The following is a 25,000-nucleotide window of genomic DNA, read 5'->3' as shown; positions in this document are numbered from 1 at the left end:
GGCCTTTACATGAATTCAACGACACAGAAAAAAAAAAATCACTCATAGGTTCAAATTATCCATGATGGAACTTACTCATTGAATGCAATAGCAAGGCAAGAAACGACAACTATTAACTATGGACACAGAAATATACATGTATATAAGATTGTAGCTCTTGCTGTTATGTCGCTAAATCTAACTTGTTTCCTACCAATAAAATGAACAGTACTTGACTACGTTGTTACTGCCTACTGTCTTCAAAATTCACATCTATTTTCTAGGACTTGAGGATATCATAGGGTAAGTGTACATTTAAAAAAAAATAAAGGGTTGCAGGCGCTTGTACTCGAGGCGTCATTCCTGTGTATTGTGCTCATCCTATGAAGTACAGATAGGTACACTCCACACTCCTCCTTCTAAGTCTACCTCTTCTAGTGTTGCTCATTATGAGTACTATCTCTGTTACATGACAGCTAGAGGTAACGACTAAGTTTCTATTGAACCCATACATCACTACGGCATAAAGCTAATAAGTGCCCTCACCAATACCTCAGTCAGCGTTCTGGTACGGACATTCATGTGTGTATCAGTGATACATGTATGCATACAAACATACATACTTACATACACACACTATAACATCTACATCAAATTTCCAGGTTCACTGTGGTCGAAGGATAGACATCATTATCATTGTATGCACTGCTCTTCTACTAAAAATTCTAAGATCTAAATTCTACATTGGCAGTTCTATTCAGAAAAATGTTGTTCATGTCATACAGTATTACTTAACATCATATAGTTCGTTGCGTTGTCATCTAGCGTTGGTCGAATAGGCTTACACAAAAGAAAAGATTCTGGGAAGAAATATAACTAAATATTCCTTCGATGGAACACTCACTGATTTGGCCGAGACTTCCTGGTATTGATGAATAAGAATCATCGATTAAGAGTCTACCGAAGAAGAGGTTTGTCTTTACTGTAAACCTTTGATTGATCTGTTTGTTTGCTCAGGCTTTGAAAGACATTAAAGATGATAATCTACTCTGGGATTAACATCGTCATCATCATCGAGATCGTTGTTTTCACGAAGATGGTGAAGAGGGAAAGTGTGGGAGAGGTAGTGAGGGAAGACAGAAAATGGGATATATGGTTCGAGTGGTTGCAAACACAGAATGGTGGGGAATTGTCCACAAGGACAGAATCCCCGGGCAAGGGTAGGCCATAACTGGTGTGAAATTGTCCACAAGGACAGAATCCCCGGTCAAGGATAGACCATAGCCACGTTTGAAAGATATACCAGGAAGAAACGCCTTAACAGTATCAGTAGCAGCGGAAGAAATAGTTACTACTTGGTAAAGAGTAGTTGTTACCACCAAAGTGTCGACCACGCATGCGCAGAACACCCATGCAGAGCGAGGACAGACATGACCAAACCTGCAAACTATAGACGCTCTGAGCGCCAATTTGAGATTCCACTCTCTCCAAGCGAATGTCAACGACATTTTTGAGTCATTCTCACAACCAACAACATAATCAATGCTGGAAAAGAAGTAAGGAAAACTTTGATATACACAAAGCATATAAGTCCTTCTTAAGTGTTTCACATTACCGCTATCCTACCTTGCTTTTTATGTAACATTTATTTCATCTATCGCCATAATGTGAATTGATGGGATGACCAATATGTTCCTTGTGGGGCTCAAAGAAGGAGCATTACTTGTGCGTGGTTAAGACATCTGACTCAATTTAACATTTGGAACATGTTGTTCATCTTACAGCTTTCGGGAATAGGATAACATTCATCTCTTTGGCATGAAAATGTCTAGGTGTACGCAAGGACTGGTCGTAGTCATGAATGTGTTCGTAAAACACAGGTGAATCTTAAGAAAACGAAGGTAAAGACAACAGCAAAGTAAAGAAAAAGCAAAAGTATGACGATTGCTCCCTCTGCCTTGCGTGCTCCTTGACGACTGAGCCTACTCCATAGCTCTTTGAGTAACATGACTGAGCATTTCTGTCTTTATACTTCATCTCTCCATTCACTAAGTGGTGATGCGCAAACAGCGTTGTTCTATGAGACAATAGGTCACACTGGATTGTTCCTTTATTCATCATCATCATCAGCAGCAGTATCATCATCATCATCATCATCGTCATCACCATCGTTATGATCACCTTCATCATTATCCTCATGAACACCGTAATATTTATCATGACCACTACACCACCATGATCAATCACCGATTCGGTCCTGCCTGCCTACCTTACGTGCGACTGCGTTAAGCTGTCTTGTCGACTTGATCGATGTGCGCTTGTGGAGTCGGCATCCTGAAAATCATCTTCTCCATGTAGGTTGTTTGGATCCAGACTTGTCTTGGAGGCTTGATGGCTTTTGGTCGGCATACTAGGAGCTGCTATACCCATAAGCCGGGCAAACAAACTCGGTTTCTGTGACACCATTGCAGATTAAGGTGATTTTATAGGCCAAACAAAGACATGCGGACAAAAATAAAGAAGAACAAGAGAAAAGGACAACTGATGGGTAGTAAGAGGGAAATAATGCGTGGTTAAAAATAAAGGAAATCAAAATCGCAGATAAAAAGTATTTTTTTTGAACATACAAATACAAACGCAAAGTAATATTACGCCCACGCTCACGATATTTAGAACTATGCATACATACCCGCGCAAACTGACACACGCACACAAACACACATACGGACGCACACATACACACACGTACGCATGAGCGAGATACAGTTGGAAGTGAGAAATCATGAGGCAACACGCTTTGGCATACAGAAATGAACAACATATTGACCCAGTGGGTTAAAGAACCAAAGTTATATAGAGGCGATATTTCAGCGACTGAACCACTAAAGTACCAGGGAACTGTCAGTAAAAATCATGTAGTAATCGAATTAAACCTAGAAGTAGGGAAGGTAAAAATAGACAGAAATAAGTAGATGAGTGAATGAATGAATAAATAGTAATCCTACAACAGGGAAGAAACAATTGTGTATATATATATATATATATATATATATATATCTATATATATCTATATATATATATATATATAATGTGTGTGTGTGTGTGTGTTTGTTATACACAAAAGGGCGAGAAGTCTTCCTGAAAAATACGACCCAAAATGAATAGGAGAAAATGAATATAAACACTGGTATATGGACGTGTATGCGTGCGAGCGTCTGTGCGTGTGCGAGCGCGTGTGTATGTGTGTAACTGTATGGTGACAGAAACCTCGAATTCATGGGGAAACTATGGACAGATTAATAAAGAATGAAGGACTCGGGTGATTTTGATGCAAGAGTGGGGATAGAGATTGATGATTGATTCGGCTTCACGTCGCGAACTCCCTCCTATCAGGAGGGTAGGACGGTGCTCTTTTGTAGCGTGAAATTAGGTGAATCATCCCCTTGGTCCAACTCGTTGGCGGTAGGGTTCAGACCGCGGTCACCTCGACCTCCGCCGCAAGTAGCGACGCTCTAACCCGCTCGGCCAGTGAGCTTCTTTAGAAAGAGATGGTATTGGAGATATAATTGGACCTTTTGGTGAATAAATGAGTAAGACTCAAGGAGAGATGTAATTAACGTGGTCAACAACAACAAATGAGGGAAGGAGGTCACAGGCAACTGGAGTGCGAGTATCGTGGACTCTAGTGAAGAAAAAACAGAAAAGACAAAATTCAGAAGTAAAGTGTGCCGAGTAGGAAGTGCAAAATAGAGTTGACGCTGGGTAGATCAAGTAGTTAGGACATCTTGAAAGAATGAGGGAATGCAAGATGGGAAAGAAACGATGAAAGTGGAGAAATAATGGAAGAAGAGAAACATGAAGACCATGGGAACGTCGATTGGATGGATGGATGGATGGATGAAGTAGAACTAAAAATAGATGGGCTAGAGACTCCACATTTTCAAGAAATTAGAACCAATGATATGTGGTTCAAGAAGAGACAACAACGGAGAGGAAGGCTGGCCCCACTGTCATAGTTTTTTCTACGAAGGAGAATAAGTTCGAATTAAGTAGAAAATACATGTTTAAACATACACACACAATAGAGTTAGAGGCATTAAGTTACACATACACACATAAAGAGATACTCAGAGATGTGGATTGGAAAAAAATCATATAATTACACACCAGAAAAAAATCACAAATGCAACACGTATATTCACTAACACACAGACACATGTAGATAATGAGAAAAACAATCAAAACATATATAAAAACATAATATCACTATATATGTATGTATATATATATATATATATATATATATATATATATATATATATATATATATATATATGTTGATAAGTATTTTTGACAAATGATTTGGATGATGGAGAACATAAACACAGGGGAAGGCACGGAACCCTAAACACTCCAACGTTTCGCTCTCTGAAGAAGTTCTACACGAACGAAACGTTAGTGTTTTTAGGGTTCTGTGCCTTCCCCTGTGTTTATGTTCTCCATCATCCAAATCATGTGTATACATATATATATACATATATATGTATATGTATATACATATGTTTATATCTATATATATATATTCGTCGACAATAACCGACATTTCTATCCTTTGGGACAATATAGGACCGAAGAGATGGATTTTTATAGCTTGTAAAGGAGAGATGGCAGGTAACAGAAGGAGAAGTAGGAACGCTGCGTTAATCTGCTCCGTAGGGGTGTAACTAAAGTCCCTATGTGTACATATGCATGTACACATAAGTGTATGTGTTTGTGTATATCTATATTCATCTGTGTATCTTTGAGTGCGTATGAATTTCAATGTGTGTAAATTTTATGCATGTATGTGTATGTGTTTGTGTGGACTGCGCTGTGTGTGTGTGTGTATGTTTGTGTTGACTGTGCTCTGTGTGTGCATGTATTTTTTTGTGTGAACTTTGCTGTGTGTGCATATATGTGTTTGTGTGGACTTTGCTGTGTGTGCATGTATGTGTTTGTGTGGACTGTGCTGTGTGTGCATGTATGCGTTTGTGTGGACTGTGCTGTGTGTGTGCATGTATGCGTTTGTGTGGACTGTGCTATGTGAGTGTATCTATATCGCGGTGTAGGGGAGGAGGTGTCTTGAGATATTAGAGTGAAGATAGTTCCAAAACCTCACAGCGTGAGAGAAGAAAGTCACAGATCTTTCCAGCTGAGTCTCGTAGAAAGTAACTAATTGTACAGAAAAGGTACGAAAAATTTCAGAAAATTTAGTGGTGAGCAATATCGCAAGAAGGCCAATAGGCACTGAAGAACAGTGCCCTTCGAAAATAGCAAGATATGATGAAGATACAATGTAGCGGCGGACAAGGAGAGGCAGAAGAAATATAAGGAAAGCAACTGTAATCAGATAAGAGGTCTTTGACTCTGCTTGGCCCAAAAGGGGACTGTGAGAGACGAGTCACCCCCAGTGGTGGGCAAAAAAAAAAAAAAAAGAAAAAAAAAGAGAGAGAGAGAGAGAGAGAGAGAGAGAGAGAGAGAGAGAGAGAGAGAGAGAGAGAGAGAGAGAGAGAGAGAGAGAGAGAGAGGAAATATCAAGACACCTCCCAAGGCGGGAACAGACGTTGATCGAAAACTGAGACGGACTGAGGATGTATTCATCCTCCCGTCCTCCTTCCATTCCCAGCAAGGAACCCTAAGGTTTAAGTAAAACGACACCATCTGATTTTCAGAAAAAAGGATTACAGGTGTCATGGGGAATGAATTGTGCAATATGTATATACATATGTATACACACATACATATATTCAATATGTGTGAATATTTGGAGTCTGGGATCCATGTCGAAGGGAGAAGTGTAAACACCAGACTAAGGGAGGTTTATTGCCGACGTCATAGTCCTAGGACCCTCTTCAGGGGTATGAGGGGATACAGTGATCAAAAGGTTCTTTATATTGCTCACTGTTGGAGCTGAGGAAGGTAGCCTGTCCCGTGCAATTATATTCTGGAATTAATTCACACAACCTAAACATTAAATGTTATTTTCGCATTAAGTAAACACACGTGTATTTGTATATGAACACGTGTGAATGAGTTGGTGAGTGTGGATTTAAGATTTTACGTGGGAATAGTTGCCAGCAATTGTCTGTAGATACATGCATATACATGGTACTTGCTGACACGGGACGGGGAAGGACCATGTTCAGCATCCGTGGTGTTGGCTACCTTTCCCAGTTCCAGCAGCGGACAATATAAGGAACCTTTTCAACACTCTCCCATCATACCCCTGAAGAGGGTCCTAGGACTAGGAACGAAACGTCGGGCAATAAGCATCCCTCACTGGTGTTTACGCCTTCCCCTTCGGTATATGTATATGTATATATTCATATGTATGTATGTATCATGCATGTGTTTGTGCTTATGTGTACATGCGTGTGTATGTGTGTGACCGTTTATGTGTGTACATGTATAGCTTGTGTGTATATACACATATACTTGTATGCATTTATCTGTATATATATATATATATATACATATATATGTGTGTGTGTGTATACGCTAATAATATATACTGGTAACTTGTGTTCATTTTTGGAAGATTGACCACTGGGAGAGAAAACTAAACGAAGCAAAGCGCTTTCGTATATTACATCCGGTGCAAAGTGCATATAAAAGGAGGATTACAGCACTATATATATATATATATATATATATATATATATATATATATATATAAAAAATATAAAGATATAGAAATATATATATATATATATATATATATATATTTATATATATATATATATATATATATAATATATATATATATATATATATGCGTCCGTAGAGGGACGCTATTGGGTCACGTGGGAACGCCTAGGGCTCACGTTGGAATACATAAGTTACAGGTGTCATAATCTTTATAACTTAGATATTTATTCACAAATGTAGTTATCTAATTTGTATAAAACATGGTGCAGCTTGATCCTAGCTGATGTGGATTAAGGTGGATTCTGTCAAAATCATCCGGTCGATTGGTGCAACGCCAAAACCATTACTTTCAATAAGAACATGGTGGAAAGAAATTTGATAGAATGCAGCTTAATCCACACCAACCAGGATCATAATATGAATCTACACCATATTATATACAGATTTGGTGACTACATTCGTGAGGAAATATCTAAATTATAAGACATATAAAACCTGTACCTTATGTATTCTTACGTGAGCCCTAAGCGTCCGGGCGTCCTCGAGCGACTATGGCAGACCCAAGTGACCCAGCAGCTTCTCCGGGTTCCATTTGCGAACACACATATATGGTGCTGTACCCCCCATTTTCTATACACTTTGCACTGAAGATGTGATATACGAAAGCGCTCTGCTTCATTTAGTTTTCTTTTCCAGTAGTAATTCTGGCATATATATATATAGAAAGTATAGATGTGTATGTTAAAGACAGATTGAACATTCTTAAAAGCTCTGCCAAGGGATTCGAACCCCCACCTGTGCGCATATAATAACGAAGTCGCTAGCGTCTTGACTTCGTGATTATATACGCATAGGTCAGGGTTCGAATCCCTTGGCAGAGCTTCTAAGAATGCATACGAATATATGTTTAGAGAAATAGAGAAGATTGAGGAAGGACGAGGAGACACAGGGACAGGGAGATCAAGAAAATAACTAAACACGAAGTTACGAAAAAGAACTCTCGCCATAACATTGACTGGCAACACCAAAACTGCTGATCAATCACAATACATCTGTCTTTGTTTGACCTTTCTCAGTGAAGCAGTAGTGAAGAGGGGGGCATTACGTTTAGTGCGAAGAGTGCATGCTCGGTATACGTGGCTCCATGTTGGGAGAGAGGGGCCATGGTGAAGAAAACGGACGGAGGGAGACCACGTCGAAGGAACACAAAAGAAAGGGGCATGGCAGGCAGGCCTACCTGACTCACTCACGTTATCAGACGGATCCAACTTCCAGACATTTAACCAACATCTACCTAGCTGTACAGGACTTTTCTTAATGTCTATATAAATTAAGTACACTCAGACAACCTGACCCTATGCTGCACATGCACACATATGGACACCCACACACCTATCCACCCACACACACACATATAAACACACACACACATATAAACACACACACACACACACACACACACACACACACACACACACACACACACACATATATATATATATATATGTATATATATGTATATGTATATATATATTATATATATATATATGTATATATATATATATATATATATATGTACAGATACATCATTGAATGCATATATATATACATATATATATATATATATATATATATATATATATATATATATATATATAAAGTCTACGACTGTGTTAAAACAGATTCGTGATATAGATATTATATATTAGAATATATAATTACATATGTATAAATAACTGTACAGATATATAAATGTGAAAATATATGAATGTATAAAATCATAATTACATATATATGCAAATATGTAAACATATAAATAATTATATATATATATATATATATATATATATATATGTATATATATATATATATATATGTATATGTATATATGTGTATATATATACATATATATACATATATATACATATATACATATATATGTATACATATATATATATACATGTATACATATATATACATGTATATATACATACATATGTATATATATACATATGTATATATATATACATATGTATATATATACATACATATGTATATATATATATGTATATATATATACATATGTATATATATATACATATGTATATATATACATATATATACATACATGTATATATATGCATACATATGTATATATATACATATGTATATATATATATATACATATGTATATATATATATACATATGTATATATATATATATACATATGTATATATATATATACATATGTATATATATATATATATACATATGTATATATATAATATAAATGTATGTACATATATGTGTATTTATAAGCATATTTGTATAAATATATAACTATCGGAAACTTATATATGTATATACATGTATGTGTGTGTTTACATAAAATTATGAATATATATGTAAATACATATATATATATATATATATATATACAGTATATACATATATGAATGTACTCCTATATCAATATATGTATACGTAAATGTACATGATTGTATTACATATAACCATTTTATCATATCGATACTGAAGATTCCAGATGGTGCTCTTGTATGATGAAGAGTTTGATAGATTCACTTCTGTTGTATTCCCGGGTAAATCGTGTGTACATATAAAATATTCATATATATGTATATATACATACATATTATATATGCATGAAATATACATTTCTATTTGCATATATATACATATATATATACATATGCTTATAATTTTTTGTGCCTCCTATATTTCGCTTTAATTGATGCAAAAATGTTATTTAGAAGGTAAGTTTAATACGGAACAATAGTTAGGGTAATGGAAAAGGTAGATTTATTTGTTGCAAGCTGTCTTGATAATTATTTGGGTGCAATTTATGGGTGTAAACAAATAAAAATGCATTCATATAGGCTGAAATAAAGACCCTCTATTCAATGCTCATATGCATAATGTATAGACTTGTCTATATATACATCCATACAGGCAAAACTACACACACATAATACTCTACAATGATATATAATTCTTTGTTTATGCATATATTCATATAAAGCTATGTACATGTATACATTTGTTTACATATGCATACGTATGTAAATACTTATGTACACGTTCATGTATACATATACAAAAGTATAGACCTTTGTGATGGATCCATACATCAATTTGTATTTGTGGTGTATAGGAAATTCTCTGGGGAAGTCGCTTGTTGGTTGGGCTTGGGTGTGTGACATGTGTGTGACATACGTGTGATATGTGACGTGTGGCATGTGACATGTGACACCTTGATTTAACGTGTTTAGGTAAGGGAGTTGATCAATGACCTCGTTTCCTCTCTGTTTTGGAAACAAGATCAATGACCTCGTTTCCTCTCTGTTTTGGAAACAAGATCAATGACCTCGTTTCCTCTCTGTTTTGGAAACAGGGCCAATGACCTCGTTTCCTCTCTGTTTTGGTATATGAAGCCTAACTTTGTGATTCGCTTTCAAGTCTCCTCTCAGTTTGTGGTCTCCTAGATTACTTTAAGTCGGGGTATGCAGACATATTAAAGGGATCTTAATATGATAAGTGCTAGTGTGATATTTGAGGTCTTATATCTTGTCTTCGTCCATTGTATTTGAAGTATATTTTTTCTACTGCAGTCTGTAATTTATTATTTATTACGTGGTAAGACGCCATATGTATGTTGTTTTGTTTTCTCTGTAGCACAGTATATGAAGGTTGGTGGCATGAAACTAACTTCACACACACTCCCTCAGGGGTTGCAATGGAATGCAGAAATCACATGGTACAAATATACGAGCGACTACGTCCTTAGGAGAGGGACGTGGCAACATTTGCTGGGTGAGAGTGTGTGGGGGTGGGGAGGGGGAGAAGGGGAAGGAGATTTATACTCCGCCGCTGTTCGTGGGCTTTTTCCACCTCTCCCCCGCACCCGCATAGATGGGATTGAATGTGATAGACCTATTTATGCTGTCTCCGTTAGTGGCCCACGCCTCCAAGAGCAGTCTGCCACTAACGGAGACAGCATAAATAGGTCTACCACACTCAATCCCATCTATGCCGGTGCAAAGGAGAGGCGGAAAAAGCCCGAAAACAGCGGCGGGGTGTAAATATTCTTCCCCTTCTCCCTCTCCCCACCCCCACCACCACACAATCTCACCCAGCACAAGACCACCGAGCAAAAGTTGCCACGTCCCTCTCCTAAGGACGTAGTCGCTCGTATATTTATACCATGTGATTTCTGTATTCCACTGCAACCCCTGAGGACGGGTCCCGGACAGGATCCGAAACGTCGGTAATAAACTACCCACTTCCGAGTCTGGTGTTTCTTCGTTTCCACCATATATATATATATATATATATATATATATATATATATAATATGCATACATTGTAAGTTTAATTCATATACTCGTGTGTATGAAGGTATATAAGTGTAATTCTATATGTGCATATGTATATAAACATGTATTTATATGTATAATATATAACTAATTCGACGAAATGAGCTATTATGATGTGTTTGTATGGATCTATTTCAGTGTTAACGGCGGGTAGGAGAAAGAGAAAGGGAGCAGTCGCCGGTTGCCAGATCTCTTTTTGTGTCTATGCGGAGGAAACAGAGTCATTGCTGACAAAGAGTTCTTGCCTGTGTCAGGAGTGGAGTGTGCATCCCACGGGGCTGCACCTCCAGCTAGACGCGAGCGTGTTGATGGAGCTCAAAAGACGACCGTGGAGGAGATGAGCCTCTCCCACGCCTGTTTCCCTCGTAGGGTCATCAGGCTGTCATCGCTGATGCCTGTCTTGATTATGCATATGTATTTGCGTGTTTGGATGTATACATTTGAACAAGCACACACTGTCATTTTATTATATGCGGTTTGATTTACGTAAGGGCACCCAAACGTTTATCAATGTGAACTGCAATACACATGGTTATGTACAAAGTGTTCGAATGGTACTTAATTACAAAGAGCAGCGGCAATATATGAATTAGCAGTACATAAGAGAACTAGCAATCTGCAAGCGGGACAATGTGAGTTGTTTGCATGGTGTAAAAGGGCGCTACATCGTCATGCCAGGTGAAGCACCAACGACCGGTCTGCTTACAAGTTTCCTTTTCATCATCATTTGACCCAGGGGAAAGATACTCGTCTCTTTACTAAGGAACCAACTCGTCCTTGTAAGCAGCTCGTTCGAAGCACTATCTCTAAGGTCTACTCTACGTAGCCTGAACCATATGTTCTACGGAGGAGATTTACCAGATATAGCTTGGATTTCTCCCCTGACAAACATCCTTGTCAGTATTGAGAATATCATGATGATTATTCATAATTGATATGCGTATCATTGGAACCGGTAGGAAGAGGTAAAGTAAAATACCTGTTCAGGTGTTATGCCAGACACGTATGTACACGTATAAATATATATATATGTAAATATATATATAAATATTTTGGAACAGAAATAGATGTGAGTAGGTGGATGGGGTTAACCATGGTTAAGAGAATACACCACACCTTCCCATGCAGAATCCACACGTGTATGTTATGGAGTCCTGCCTAAAGTGTTGAAGCGCCTTGGCCATACCTCCAGGAAATATAATCCGTGTTCAACAAATTTCCAGCAAATAATCAGTATCCAACACATTTCCAGTAAATCATTGGTATTCAACAACTATATATGAACAGCGGTCGTGGATTATCCTGAGTACTGTCTTTCAGTGCCAAATTTATTTCGTGTTTTTTTTTTTAAACATGAAAAAGTGTGAAATATGAATTTCTGTACGACAAACATCACGTCATATTCTAAGTGCTGGCGAGGCTCCTGGACTGGTTTTTCTACCGTATTGATTAGGGGGCGATACAGATTAGAGGGCAAGGCGACACCAAATAGTTAATGCAGAGTTAACGCACGAATGGACACACACACACACACACACACACACACACACACACACACACACACACACACACACACACACACACACACACACACACACACACAAACTTCAAGTATGGCTCCAATATGGTACACAAAAATCCAAGGTATCATGGGGAGTGTCTAAGTTAAAAATCAATGTCTGCTGGAACCCAATGCAGCCTGTTGGGATCCTCAGGGCTCAAGGGAGGTTCTGGTGAAGTAAGAATTGGAGAGCAACATAGCTAACATCATCAGAGTTTAATCCCCAAACGCAAAAACATGCTCACACACTCCTAGATACTCTCATATCTGCTCATCTCTGCACCTACTTTGAATACTGAAACATCTGGGACATAGGGTTGGTTTACATGTACATTTACTATTTCATGCTCGTCTAAAAGCAAAATATATGAAACTTTCTTTAGTGTTCAGGCAGGTAAATTCTTCAAAGTTCGGCATTCATCACTGAAAATATTTCTTTTAGTTTGCCTGTAAACATTTGGGTAAAAGAAGGGGAGATCATTTTTTTTTGTGACTTGTGATTCAGTCAAGTAGGTACTAGGGCGCGTAGAAGCACACCTGTCTGGATGATATTGGGCTATTCAAGACTCTTTGGGAGGAGACGGAGGTCCCCAGACGTGAGAGGCGGTGTGCCTTTGGGATAGGGGCTCTGCGCGCACTTGGGAGGACTTTGATTACAGTAAGACTCCCGGGGCGGGTGGTCGTCGGACTTTGTTCCGCAGCTCGATTTCTATTTACATGTAACCCTCGCCAGACTCGTGGTGTTCTGTAGCTTAAGGCTCAACAGTCACCATTAATTTTCCTGCTATGCAGTCTGAACATGAACTGATCTTAGCAATGGCCAATGGACACCAACACTTCAAGAGGAACATCTATGAGATATAATAGTAATGATTACAGTAGTAATGATAAAGAAAAAGCTTCTGTTCCAGACGTTGGTTTTCTGAAGACTTTCACTCCTGAGGTGTAAAATCACTGCAACACGCATACATATACGTTTACTTATACTACATATACACATATATGATGTATATATGTATATACATATGTATAAATACATGTATATACATAAACACACACACATACGCACTCCTGAATGTATATAAACATTTTGAACAATCTGAAAACCATCCGCCCAGAACATGAGCCGGTAGTAAAGAGATGGGAAGAATTGAAATAAATTGGAATATCTAAAAAAATACTACCGCATCTATGGATGGACCCGCTGTCTTTTCCTGTAATAAGACAAGACCATGATATCATTACACGGAGTACCATCTCTGTCGCGTTACACCGACATAGCACATCCGTGATGCAGGCAGAGCTGTGTGTCTCTGCCGGACCACAGAGAAAGTGACACCGTTTCTTTAGCCTACTACTTGGAAGACACATTATAACTTCTTGCAACTATCAGACACATGACAAAACTCTTCATAAAACAGAAAAGAATCCAGTTAGTATGAGAGGACAATGGACGGCTAACATGACGGTGGGAAATGACAGTAATTCCGTCCAGGGACAGAGACTGACTAGAAATTGGTTAATTCATTGCAGGAACTAACTCTGAATGGGCAGAGTTCAGGAAAAATTAGATGATGATAGTTTAGTCCAAGTAAACTTTATTTTTCTGAAGTTTATGCAAAAATTAATTTATTTAAATGGCTTTCGAAGTAATATAGATATATCACTGATCAGGAACAAATGTGTAAGGTTTGTGTGTGTGTGTGTGTGTGTGTGTGTGTGTGTGTGTGTGTGTGTGTGTGTGTGTGTGTGTGTGTGTGTGCGCATGTGTGTGTGTGTTTGCATGTGTATATAAATGTGTTTGTACGTGAGTTTAATTTATGTGTTTGTATGTGTGTTTTTTGTGTGCCTGTACGTGTGTATGTTTGTAAGTGCGTCTTTGTATGTGCATGTACAAGTGTGTAATTTTTGTGTGTGCGCATGCTCTCTCGTATGTGTGTATGTCTGTCCATATATGAATTTGTATATATCTTATATGTTTGTATAAGTTCCTTGTTTCTTTAAAATATATATATTATACTTCATATATCATATATTATTATTACGTTTCATGATATTATTAATGTTACATTTTTACCTTTTACATCATGGTCATATGAATTATATCAGTCACTGAATTCACCATATTAGGAAATTCATTTTGATGAAATATATTTGTTTATGAATTTGTTAAAAAGGGGCAATGGTTTGCCTTCACAGTCGTTGGAAGTAACATTTTGAGAGATTTGGCTTTCATGTAAATTTTCTCACAATTGCATCTTAACTACCATGATTACATACACGAGTTCATCGCTATATTGAAGCTTATTACAGCTTTATATAAACGGTGATACTTATAAGTGTAGCTAAACGTACGTATTGCTTTCTTCACCGTAGTTCTTTTTAAAAAACATTTGAAAAGAGTCGAATATTTGCAAAAATCACATAACAAATCAGTATTTTAGTTAACAAAAATCTGATGTTAAATAAATATTAGGCTGCAGAACTTTAACCAAACAAATGCAATGACTTCATAAAACTTAAAAAGATATGCCTAAATATTAGAGTGATTGGTTTTAGGTGATCCGCCTAAAAAAAATCTAATTTAAAAATAACCCATATTCTCTTGTGAAAGGTGGTGGAGTAGTAGGGGGTGGAAGGTGTTGCGTTGCAAAGTTATACTCAGGGGGCCTCGCCTCCTCTTAAAACCATCATAAAAATGATGATTATAACAATTATGAAAAATAAATTAGGACAATGGTAATAATAACACATAATAATGATTATGAAATAATAAGTGTAATTATAATGATGATAGAAATATATTAAAATAAACGAATTAACAACAGTATTAATAATAACACAAAAATAATTATGAAATAATGAAAGTAATTATGATGATAAAAATAATAAAAGAAGAATAAAAAAAAATCTTATGGCATCAAATATTGTCACTACATCTACGGTACTGATGCTATTGAAATAATGATATATTACGATTATTAACAATAATAAGATAAATGATAGTAACAAAATCATAACATTACTACTAAAAGGAATTACTACTACTGCTACTACTACTTCTATAGTAAGAACGAAAGTAATAACAGAAATAAACAAAAGATAATGATAATGTTAGTATTGCTGACGGTAGGTAATGATGTTAGTAACAGCAAGTAACGAGAATGACATTTGCAATGTTGCTTGTTAACGGGTAAAACACCTCTAGAACTTTCTCCCCGAACCTTGGCTAAGTGCAATACATGCGCAAGACATATAGCTGACTATCCAAAAATTGATTTGTTTTGTTCTCAAATTCTCAAATACAAAAGTGCATAATTTTTTTTTTTTTTTTGGATTTTGGTAGCAGCGACAACAACAACATTAACAAAAACACCAATAAAACATGTTTCTGGACACAGAAATTAGCATATTTCCTAGTGCATATGCAGACAAAAAAAAACAGCTGTATCCGTATACTAGTATACAGTAAATGTGTATGCATATATATGTATATATAAAAGTGTATGCACACACACACTTGAGTACCCACACACCCAAATATATATATACGAAAATACACAAACACAAACATGCAAACACACACAATGTATATATGCATATGTAAATATGTATTTACTACATATTTATATATCGACATATATACATAGACAAATATATATAAATGTATACAACAATATACATATGCATATACAGATGTATATATGTGTATATATATATACACACATACACACACATATATATATATATATACATATATATACATTGCCTATAGATATATACATTTCTCTATATGTATATATGTGTATGTGTGTTTGTGTGTGTTTGTGTTTGTGCGTGTGTGTATATGTATGTGTTTATGTGTCTGTATGCAATGTGTGCGTGCTTATGTGAGTATATATATGTATGTACGTTAGCGTATGTTGTGCGATTAAATTTGTGTGTGTATGGTGTATTTGTGTGTGTGTGTGTTTGTGTGTTATAGACTTGTGATTATATATACATACATACATACAACTCTACGGTATCACGGGTACTTGGAGCACTACACAAAAATGTGACGATATTGGTCTAAATTCCAAGGCTTCCTACCAATTTCATTGGTCACCAATCGTAACACGTGGCATCTTTGGAGTCTACTACTACAGAATGCACACTATCTAACATCGAGTCTGTTGGCTCTACTATGTGAACGCGTCAGGAAACACACTACTTGTAACATCACTCACTAGTTAACCTAGATGTCCTTTCTAGTTACTTTCAAGGGGAAGAGTATTTGGTTTTCTAGTACTCGTCATCGGTTATTTACTAGGATTGCAAAGCTCTGGTATGATAGTAGTCCGCATGGCCGGAACCGTTAGGTAAGGGTATTTATCAAAAAACACAAAAGGAATTTACTTATCAAAGTTTTCATATTACTACAATCGTTTCTGAACGAGTTTAGGCTCTACTGTATATGGAAGGAATTAATTTTGCAGTTTATTTGAAAAATTAATTTTCACTTGAACAAGCATCTACCGAGGCCATTATATATAGTATATATCGCACTAACAAACGATAAATGTGCTACAGATTACATTTACGATAGCAAAAGCCGGTGGACATTTGGCGTGATTTTTAAACAAAAATTGTACTCCACTGATGGTACTACTGTTACTTGAAACTGATGCATGGATGGTGGTAAGTTTGATGGAGGCAAAGTTGACGTATTGTCTCCATCCTAGGCATGTGGTCGAATGTCACCGCTGACACTAAATGCGCTACTACGTACTTCTCTTTTTAAAATAAAACAAAAAATACAATCTAGCTCTTTTTACGGAGTGAGTACGGGAGTTAGCTTGGGTGTGTATATATATATATATATAGATATATATATATCTTTTTGTTACTGAGCGGTGGTTGACAAATAGTGGCGAGTGAATTGATCTCAGGGCTTACTGTCTCGGAACTAGTCCCTTGCGACCGCGATGCATCCACAGACTCTGTGACGTTTTCGGTCTCGTTCTCGTTCTCGTTCTCGGTCTCGTTCTCGGTCTCGGCCTCGGCCTTGGGGCCTTCGGAGTTCTCCATGGGGTCTAGGGTGCTCTCCATGTGATCGAGAAGTCGAACCCCTTCCTCACACTCAAGAGCTTCCGTGGACTCGAACAGATCACTGTCCACCATTTGATCTAATTCCTGATTCATGTCATCCATGTCATCCATATCATCCAACGAATAACAATGTCCTTCATTATGATCATCCTTCTGTAAGGTGTTTGGTTGCGAGAGAGGAAGGATTTTGTCTCACAATGTGAACTGTGTGTGGGGGGGGTTTTGATAAGGGTCTGACCTATGGATGGATGGATGGATGGATGTCCGAGGGATTCAGAACTCTCGTATAGGTTTACTGTGGGGGGGGGGGGGGTCAGATAGGAAACATATAATTTTCTCTCTATTTAGTGTGTATCTGAACTTTTAGACTCGACTTTGATGAACACTTGATCCATCTCTGACAAATCGACACAATTTCCTAGCTATCTATGATATCATGGCTTAGGGCAAACTGAGGACACACTCAGTATTCTTGCTCCAGAGGGTTAACCTAAGAAGAAACGCTTTTAATTCTGCATTAAAGTGAAAGGGTCAGTGTCTATATCAGTATATGGATGAACCCCCCTCCCCCCCAGTGACTGATTACCCATCTTGATAGTCAGATCAATGATTATACCATGAACGGAGCAAAAAAGGTTTCCAAGATGGCGAGTCGCTTACCGTGAGTCCTTGAGGCTGGATCTGTCCGAAACGCGTCGTCTTCCAGTTCTCGATGATAAGCAGAGATGCATATACCTTACCGACAGTCATCTTTTCATAGGTCAGCTCTGAAAGGAGGCAGCATGATTTTAATCCATCGTGAACTTCTGTCGAATAAACCTTATTACAAAGGATTACAAAGGCGGAGCATGCCGACAGGAGACCTTTTGATCCATATCTAGGTCGGATGCAAAAAAAAAAAAAAAAAAAAAAATCATATTAATAATAAATAAAAAATATAATAATTTAAATAAAAAATAAAATACATAAATAAATGCATAGGTATAGTTGAATAACAAACAAACATGTAAATAGTAAATGATAATAAATTGACGTATAACTAATAATAAATGAAAATCAGACAGACAAATTATAACAAAACAAAAACAAATAATATAACATAAATTATAATCATTACAGCATCTTATGGGGACATCATTAATCAACACTGAGTTAGAATTATGACAAATGACCCATTAAGTAGAAATCCCTGACGAGAGCCTGTGTGTGGAGACTTCCAGGAAATCTGGAATATGGAGTGCCAAGTAGGCTCACGAAAGAGTTCCAGGGAAACTGGAATATGGTGTACTAAGTAGGCTCACGGAAGTATATGCAATGAGAGATTTAAAACTCAACATGGAGACTGATAAAGGTTAAATGAGTAAGACACGCCCAGAAAACACATTAAGGCTTATGCGAATCTCTACGTTATCTGATTGTTTTGAAACGATGGATTAACAAATTTAATTATTTTCAGTTTACTTGAAACTTTTATACGGAAAATCAATTTGCCGTGGGTTAGATAATTTGCTATCCTCTGCCCACTTACTAATTTTCAGATGTTTTATAAAACTGTTTTGTTCGTTCAGTTGTTTGTGTGTTTTGTTGAACTGCTTCATGTGTTTTGCTACATGTTTAGCCAACATCATCGTTGAGATCCAGCCACTGATGATGACATTGCTGGTACGTCAAGACGTTTGGTAAATAAACAATTTGTATCGGGGTAACAGCAGACATTTACATTATTTTATTTCCTCGAAGATAACCGGTACTGAGGAAATGAGGCCACAGACACGGCAAAGAGGAAATTTAAGGTGGGCAGAATTCTGAACAGAGGAAGGGATGGTAAAAGCGATCAACCCCTTTTTTAACGGAAATGTCTCTCATCATTAAGGAATGATGCGCGACCCTGGTCCGTAGGGGATGTCACTAAGGACCCTAAGATACTGAATGTATAAAACTAAGGCACTTTGTATCACCCCGGTACGGGGACAGTTGTATTCTGAATGGGGGTCAATCTTAGAGTGGGAACTTCATATCATCTCTATTAACTTAACATAAGAACATAAAGAGCCATGTACACGGTCAAACAGTTTGTCAAACCCGTATTGTCAAACAAGTATTTGAATTGACATTTGGCCGTGTGAATGGGGTATTTGGTTGTCAAACACGTTTATTAAACGTGTTTGACAACCAAATACCCCATTCACACGGTCAAACACTTTCTTATACGGGTTTGACAAACCGTTTGAACGTGTAAATGGCCCTTAACATAAGAATGAAGGAGACTGCAAGAGACCATAAGGCCTACACTAGGCAGCTCCGTATCCATCACCACCTGTCATCCCCATCCATAAAGTTGTCTAATCGTTTCTTAAAACAACTGATAGCTTCAGCGCTTACTACATGGTTACTAAGTTTATTCCATTCGTCGACCAACTTCGTCAACTTGATGATGTAATTTACAGATATCATTCCAACGATCACTTTATGATATTATTCTGAGAAGTGGACCACGAAAAGAAAATGAATAAATAAACGAGTAGACTTTTCACAACTGAGCTTGGGGCCCTAATAAAGGATGAAACGCACGAGAGGCTGTTTAGCCGCTCAACCGCTGCGGCTGTTTAGACGTTTTTATAGAACACACTACTTTTAATGGAATTGCGCGCATTAGCGGTTAAGTAACTAATGCGCGCAATTCCATTAAAAGTAGTGTGTTCTATAAAAACGGCTAAACAGCCGCAGCGGTTGAGCGGCTAAACAGCCTCTCGTGCGTCCGTAGCCTTACTCTCCAAAACCGAAGAACATTCGAGTCAAATCTTTCCCCAAACTTAACAAAGCAACATTGTCATCATCATGACGCCCCGCAATTCTTCCTGCTGGTGACGGCAATTCTGACGAAGACGACAACATCTTACCATTATCCGGCGGGATGATGAAGTCGATGTTCTTCTTGGCTTGGATGGGCCAGAGCTTCTTGATGGTGGCCCGAAGCTCCAGGTCCGCCTGGTCCATCTCGTCTGCCATCCTCATCTTTATGCTCAGGTTTTCTCGGATCAAGGCGAACAACGTTGTGGTAAAATGGACCTGGTGGTGTGACGACGAAAGCGATGGTGACATTAATAACATGTGGGAAAGGAAGTGTCCGTCAATACATATATATATATATATATATATATATATATATATAATATATATATATATATATATATATATATATATATATATATATATATTTATATGCAAGGTAACCACTTTAGAAAATAAACAAACGGAGGAGAGCGCTTTTGTATATTACATCCAGTTTAATTTACACGGATGTAATATACGAAAGCGCTCTGCTCCGTTCGTTTATTTTCTAAAATGGTTACCTTGCATTTATAAAACACACGTTCCTAGTGTTTTTATTGCATATATATAATATATATATAATATGTTTATATATATATATGTGTATATATATATATGTATATATATATATACACACATATATATATATAATATATATGTATATATGTATATATATATATATATATATATATATATATATATATATATATATATATATATATATATATATATATATATATCATAGCTGAAAGAATTCTGACTGAATTATTTCTAGTGTAGCTCCCTACTTGATCTTTATTTCAGGATTTTATTCTATCGCCTCTTAAGAGAACTATAATGGTTATTTGTTAATTCATTGATTGATTTATTTTTTGTTTGTTTTGTGCATAGTTCTCTTCTTATAAATTGTTCATTCCCCGTTAACCTTACTATCAACGACGTGTCTTCCATCTTGGCCCATACGAACACCATCTTACACTTAGTGAACACCTCTTAGAACTAGAAAATCATTTGAGGTGATTAAATGATTTCGTGGTAAAATGGACTAAAAATTGCCAGAAATTATAAAAACAAGATTGAATCTGAAAAGCTGTCCAGTTGGTGCAGCAGGAGAATTGTCCATCAAATCTTCGGTTCAAGGAAACACGTTCACGAAGCCATTGTAAGGTGGTTGCGCTTACCTAGAAGCTGTGTCAGCTTACCTAGAACTCCCTTGCCCTTCCTTCTTTCCTTCCTTTCCTTTCCGTGACTCCCACATTTCTGAATTTCCCCCCCTTTACCCTTCCTATTTCCTTTGTCTGAACCACATCACTCGTATTCTAGTCTGACCTTCCACCGCACCTTTGCGGACCCGCGGACCCTTCCCTGCTCCTGGCGTTGTCTTCCCACTCACCTTTCCCTCAGAGTCGATGGGCATATTCATTCGGATGAGCTTCTTGTAGGCTAATCTGTAGGGACATTTGTTGCCGAAGCCAAGAGGTGGATCCATGTTCCTGAGCATATCGTACATCTCCCTATAATGTACCTTGCCTCTGCAGAGATGACAGGGAAGAAGAAGAGGAGGAGGGGGAGGAGGAGGGCCAGGAGCACGGGGGTGGTGGGGTGGGGTGGAGAGGGAAGGTAAAGGTGGGGAGGATCGGAATGGGGAAGGAATATTTGGAGGGAGAAAGGTAGGGAGGTAGGTAGGTAGGTAAGTAGGTCGATTATGCGGACATGCATATACGTAGGGATGGATGGTAGGAGAAGGGAGGGGGAAGGAGGATGACAAGGGGAAGGGAAAAGGAGGGAGAGGGGTAGGAATGGAGTCAGTGAGGGGAAAAGGAGTATAGGAAGAGGGGAATTGATGGGTCGTCGGCAGGAAGGGGAAACGGAAGGGATGGGGGTAACGGGAAGAATATGATTTATTCATTATTTTTTATTTTTCTTGATGTGGAGAAACGAAAGATAATATGAGTCAGGATAATGTCGATGCCAAGTCATTACTTATATCTTTTGGAGAAATGAAAGATAATATGAATCAGGATGATGTCGATGCTAAGACGCATTTGATTGTGCGTTTGGAAGTTGACGTTTTAAGAACGTTTTGCTCAGACGTATTGACGTCTGCGCTGACATAAATCGACATAAATCGTCTTTGCTTATCATAGACACATTTTTAGTAATAAGTCTTCTTCTGATGTTTACCTTCCACTCTGTGTAGTTACTCAACTTATATATGCAACATTTTTACACATTTGATAACATAAAAAGAAGTAGCTGGATAATATGACTCAATGAATATATAAAATCTCATGACAAAGTATTTTGGTGTAGTAATTTATCGCTTTATAATGTTTGATGAAACTATATAGTGTTTGATGAAATGAATACTGAATTGTGTCGCAACACTTCGAACTGCGGTCGCAAGTCACAAATTCGAAGATTTTCCGAGGGTTATCATTGCCTTTCCTGGATGACGGGTCATCCCTGCATCCTGTCCACTGCCCTGGGTCAGAAGCAGTGTCGCAAGACACAGCACATCCACAGCAAAGCCGCTTCATTAATTCGGCGACCCCCCCTCTCCGTCCCCTCATGCAGAAAAGGAGAAGACGGGGAGAAATCCAAGATGAGAGGGAGGGAGGGAGGGGAGTGGAATATGTGGGGGATGGAAAAGGTGGGAGTGGTTTCTGTGTCTTTTTCTTTTTGGCCACCCCCCGTGTAAGGGGGAAAAGGCCTTTGGTATATGTACGTATGTATGTATCATTGCCTTTCCGCGGTCTTTCTGACAGTCTCTTTCCGCTGCATTCCGGATGACTTCGAGAGGAGGAAGACACGCGAAAACCGCGTAAGACCTAACCTAGTTTAATCTTGTGTTGAAAATGTTGCATATATACTGGTAAGTCTGTAACCATACTTACACAGAGTTAAGATACTGAAACAATTCTTGCTACAAAATGGCGACAAGGTCCTGATGCACAGTGAGTGACTGACAAATACGAAATACAAACGAGTCAGTTATGGTAAAAAATAGGAAGATGAAGATGAGAAGGAGGAAAAGGAGAAAGAGGATTCTTGCTACGAAATGATCACAGGGAAATGACGACAAGATCCTGATGCAGAATGAGTGACAAATACGAAATACAAACGAATCAGCTATGGTAAAAAACGGGAAGATGAAGATGAGAAGGAAAACGGGAAGGAGGAAAAGGAGGAAGAGGAGTTAGAGGAATAATGAAGAAGGAGGAAAAGGAGGAAGAGGAGTTAGAGGAATAATGAAGAAGGAGGAAGAGGAGGAAGAGGAGTTAGAGGAATAATGAAGAAGGAGGAGGAAGAGAAGTAGGAGGAATGACGGAGGAACAGGAAAAGGGTCATAGAATACTTACGTAGCGTTTGGATCATATTCAGCCCATATTCGTATGTATTCGTCCAGATGATGGGCCCCAAGAATGGACGAATCTCGTGTTAAATAGTCGAAGTTGTCCATGATGACAGCCACGAACAAGTTAAGCATCTGTTATAACGGGGAAGCATGAGGATCTTGGTCTTCAAGAGGTCGTAATTAGATCCAAATGGTGGGAAAGACGAAAGGTAGTTGGAGAAGTTACTTATGAGATAATTTTTTCTCTATGGGAACTGAAAGTTGAATTTCGACTTAAAAATGGAAATTGATAAAGACGTTTGTACGAGTTTCAATTCGTTCATATTTTTATTAACTATAACTAGAACGTGTGAGATTACTTCATATTACTGGGAATATGAACATGCATCTGTACAAATTATCAAGTCCCATGCTAGAGAAATTCCAGCATGTTCTGGTGACACGACACATTGAAACATGAAGACAATGGAAAATGATTAAGTAACAAATTAGTGCGATCATGGGAAAATGTTCAGTGAATTCTAGCCAACGGCTGTGTGTCGTAGAGAGAGAATAAAGGTGGTATAAATCCACTTCTCTTTCTGTATAGGTCCAGGCCCTTAGCTACTCTGGCAGTACGATTCGTTTCTATATTATTCAGCGTTTCATGCGGCGCCATACAGCTCCTGAACCTTGAATGCTTGTGGCAACACGCCACTACTGCAGTGTCCCCTTAACGCATAACCATTGTTGTATAATAGAATTTGTAATCTTTGTCAAACAATTATATATGTCAATTATAACCAAAATTATATATTGTAAATATTGTGTCACATACAAGGATAGCCCTAATATTGTAAAATGTATTTATATGTAACATTTTTTGCATACCCTGGACAAAACTTTAAAATATTCAGTATGTATGATTTATGTCATGGCGGACGGGCAATCCAACAAGTCCAGAAGAGATAAGAAATTTCATTTATCTTTCACTAATGGACGATACTCGTTTGACCATGTTGTGGTAACTAATCACATCAAGCTCTCCAATGTACTACTTTCCAGCTTTCAGAGTTTTACGTTCAAAATTATCCAACAGAAATTTAGGCTCCTCAGAG

General features: G+C 37.6%; 1 protein-coding gene across 10 annotated transcripts in view; it reads right to left on the bottom strand.

Moving 5' to 3' along the window:
* Positions 1-25,000, bottom strand: part of cac (calcium voltage-gated channel subunit cacophony) — a 775,822-nt gene that overhangs the window by 16,331 nt on the left and 734,491 nt on the right. For all 10 annotated transcript variants that reach the window (XM_076210759.1, XM_076210761.1, XM_076210766.1 and 7 more), the window contains 6 exons: positions 23,908-24,035; positions 21,939-22,077; positions 20,614-20,782; positions 18,374-18,480; positions 17,561-17,866; positions 2,254-2,433 (listed from right to left, as the gene is read on the bottom strand). In XM_076210759.1, coding sequence (XP_076066874.1) covers positions 2,254-2,433; positions 17,561-17,866; positions 18,374-18,480; positions 20,614-20,782; positions 21,939-22,077; positions 23,908-24,035 — 1,029 coding nt within the window. The remainder of the gene's footprint in view (positions 1-2,253; positions 2,434-17,560; positions 17,867-18,373; positions 18,481-20,613; positions 20,783-21,938; positions 22,078-23,907; positions 24,036-25,000) is intronic.

This window comes from Oratosquilla oratoria, chromosome 27 (genome assembly GCF_046742065.1).
Source record: "Oratosquilla oratoria isolate Oo_2021 chromosome 27, ASM4674206v1, whole genome shotgun sequence".
Taxonomy (NCBI): domain Eukaryota; kingdom Metazoa; phylum Arthropoda; class Malacostraca; order Stomatopoda; family Squillidae; genus Oratosquilla; species Oratosquilla oratoria.
The sequence above is the reverse complement of the archived record's forward strand: the minus strand, read 5'-3'. Positions and strand labels throughout refer to the sequence as shown.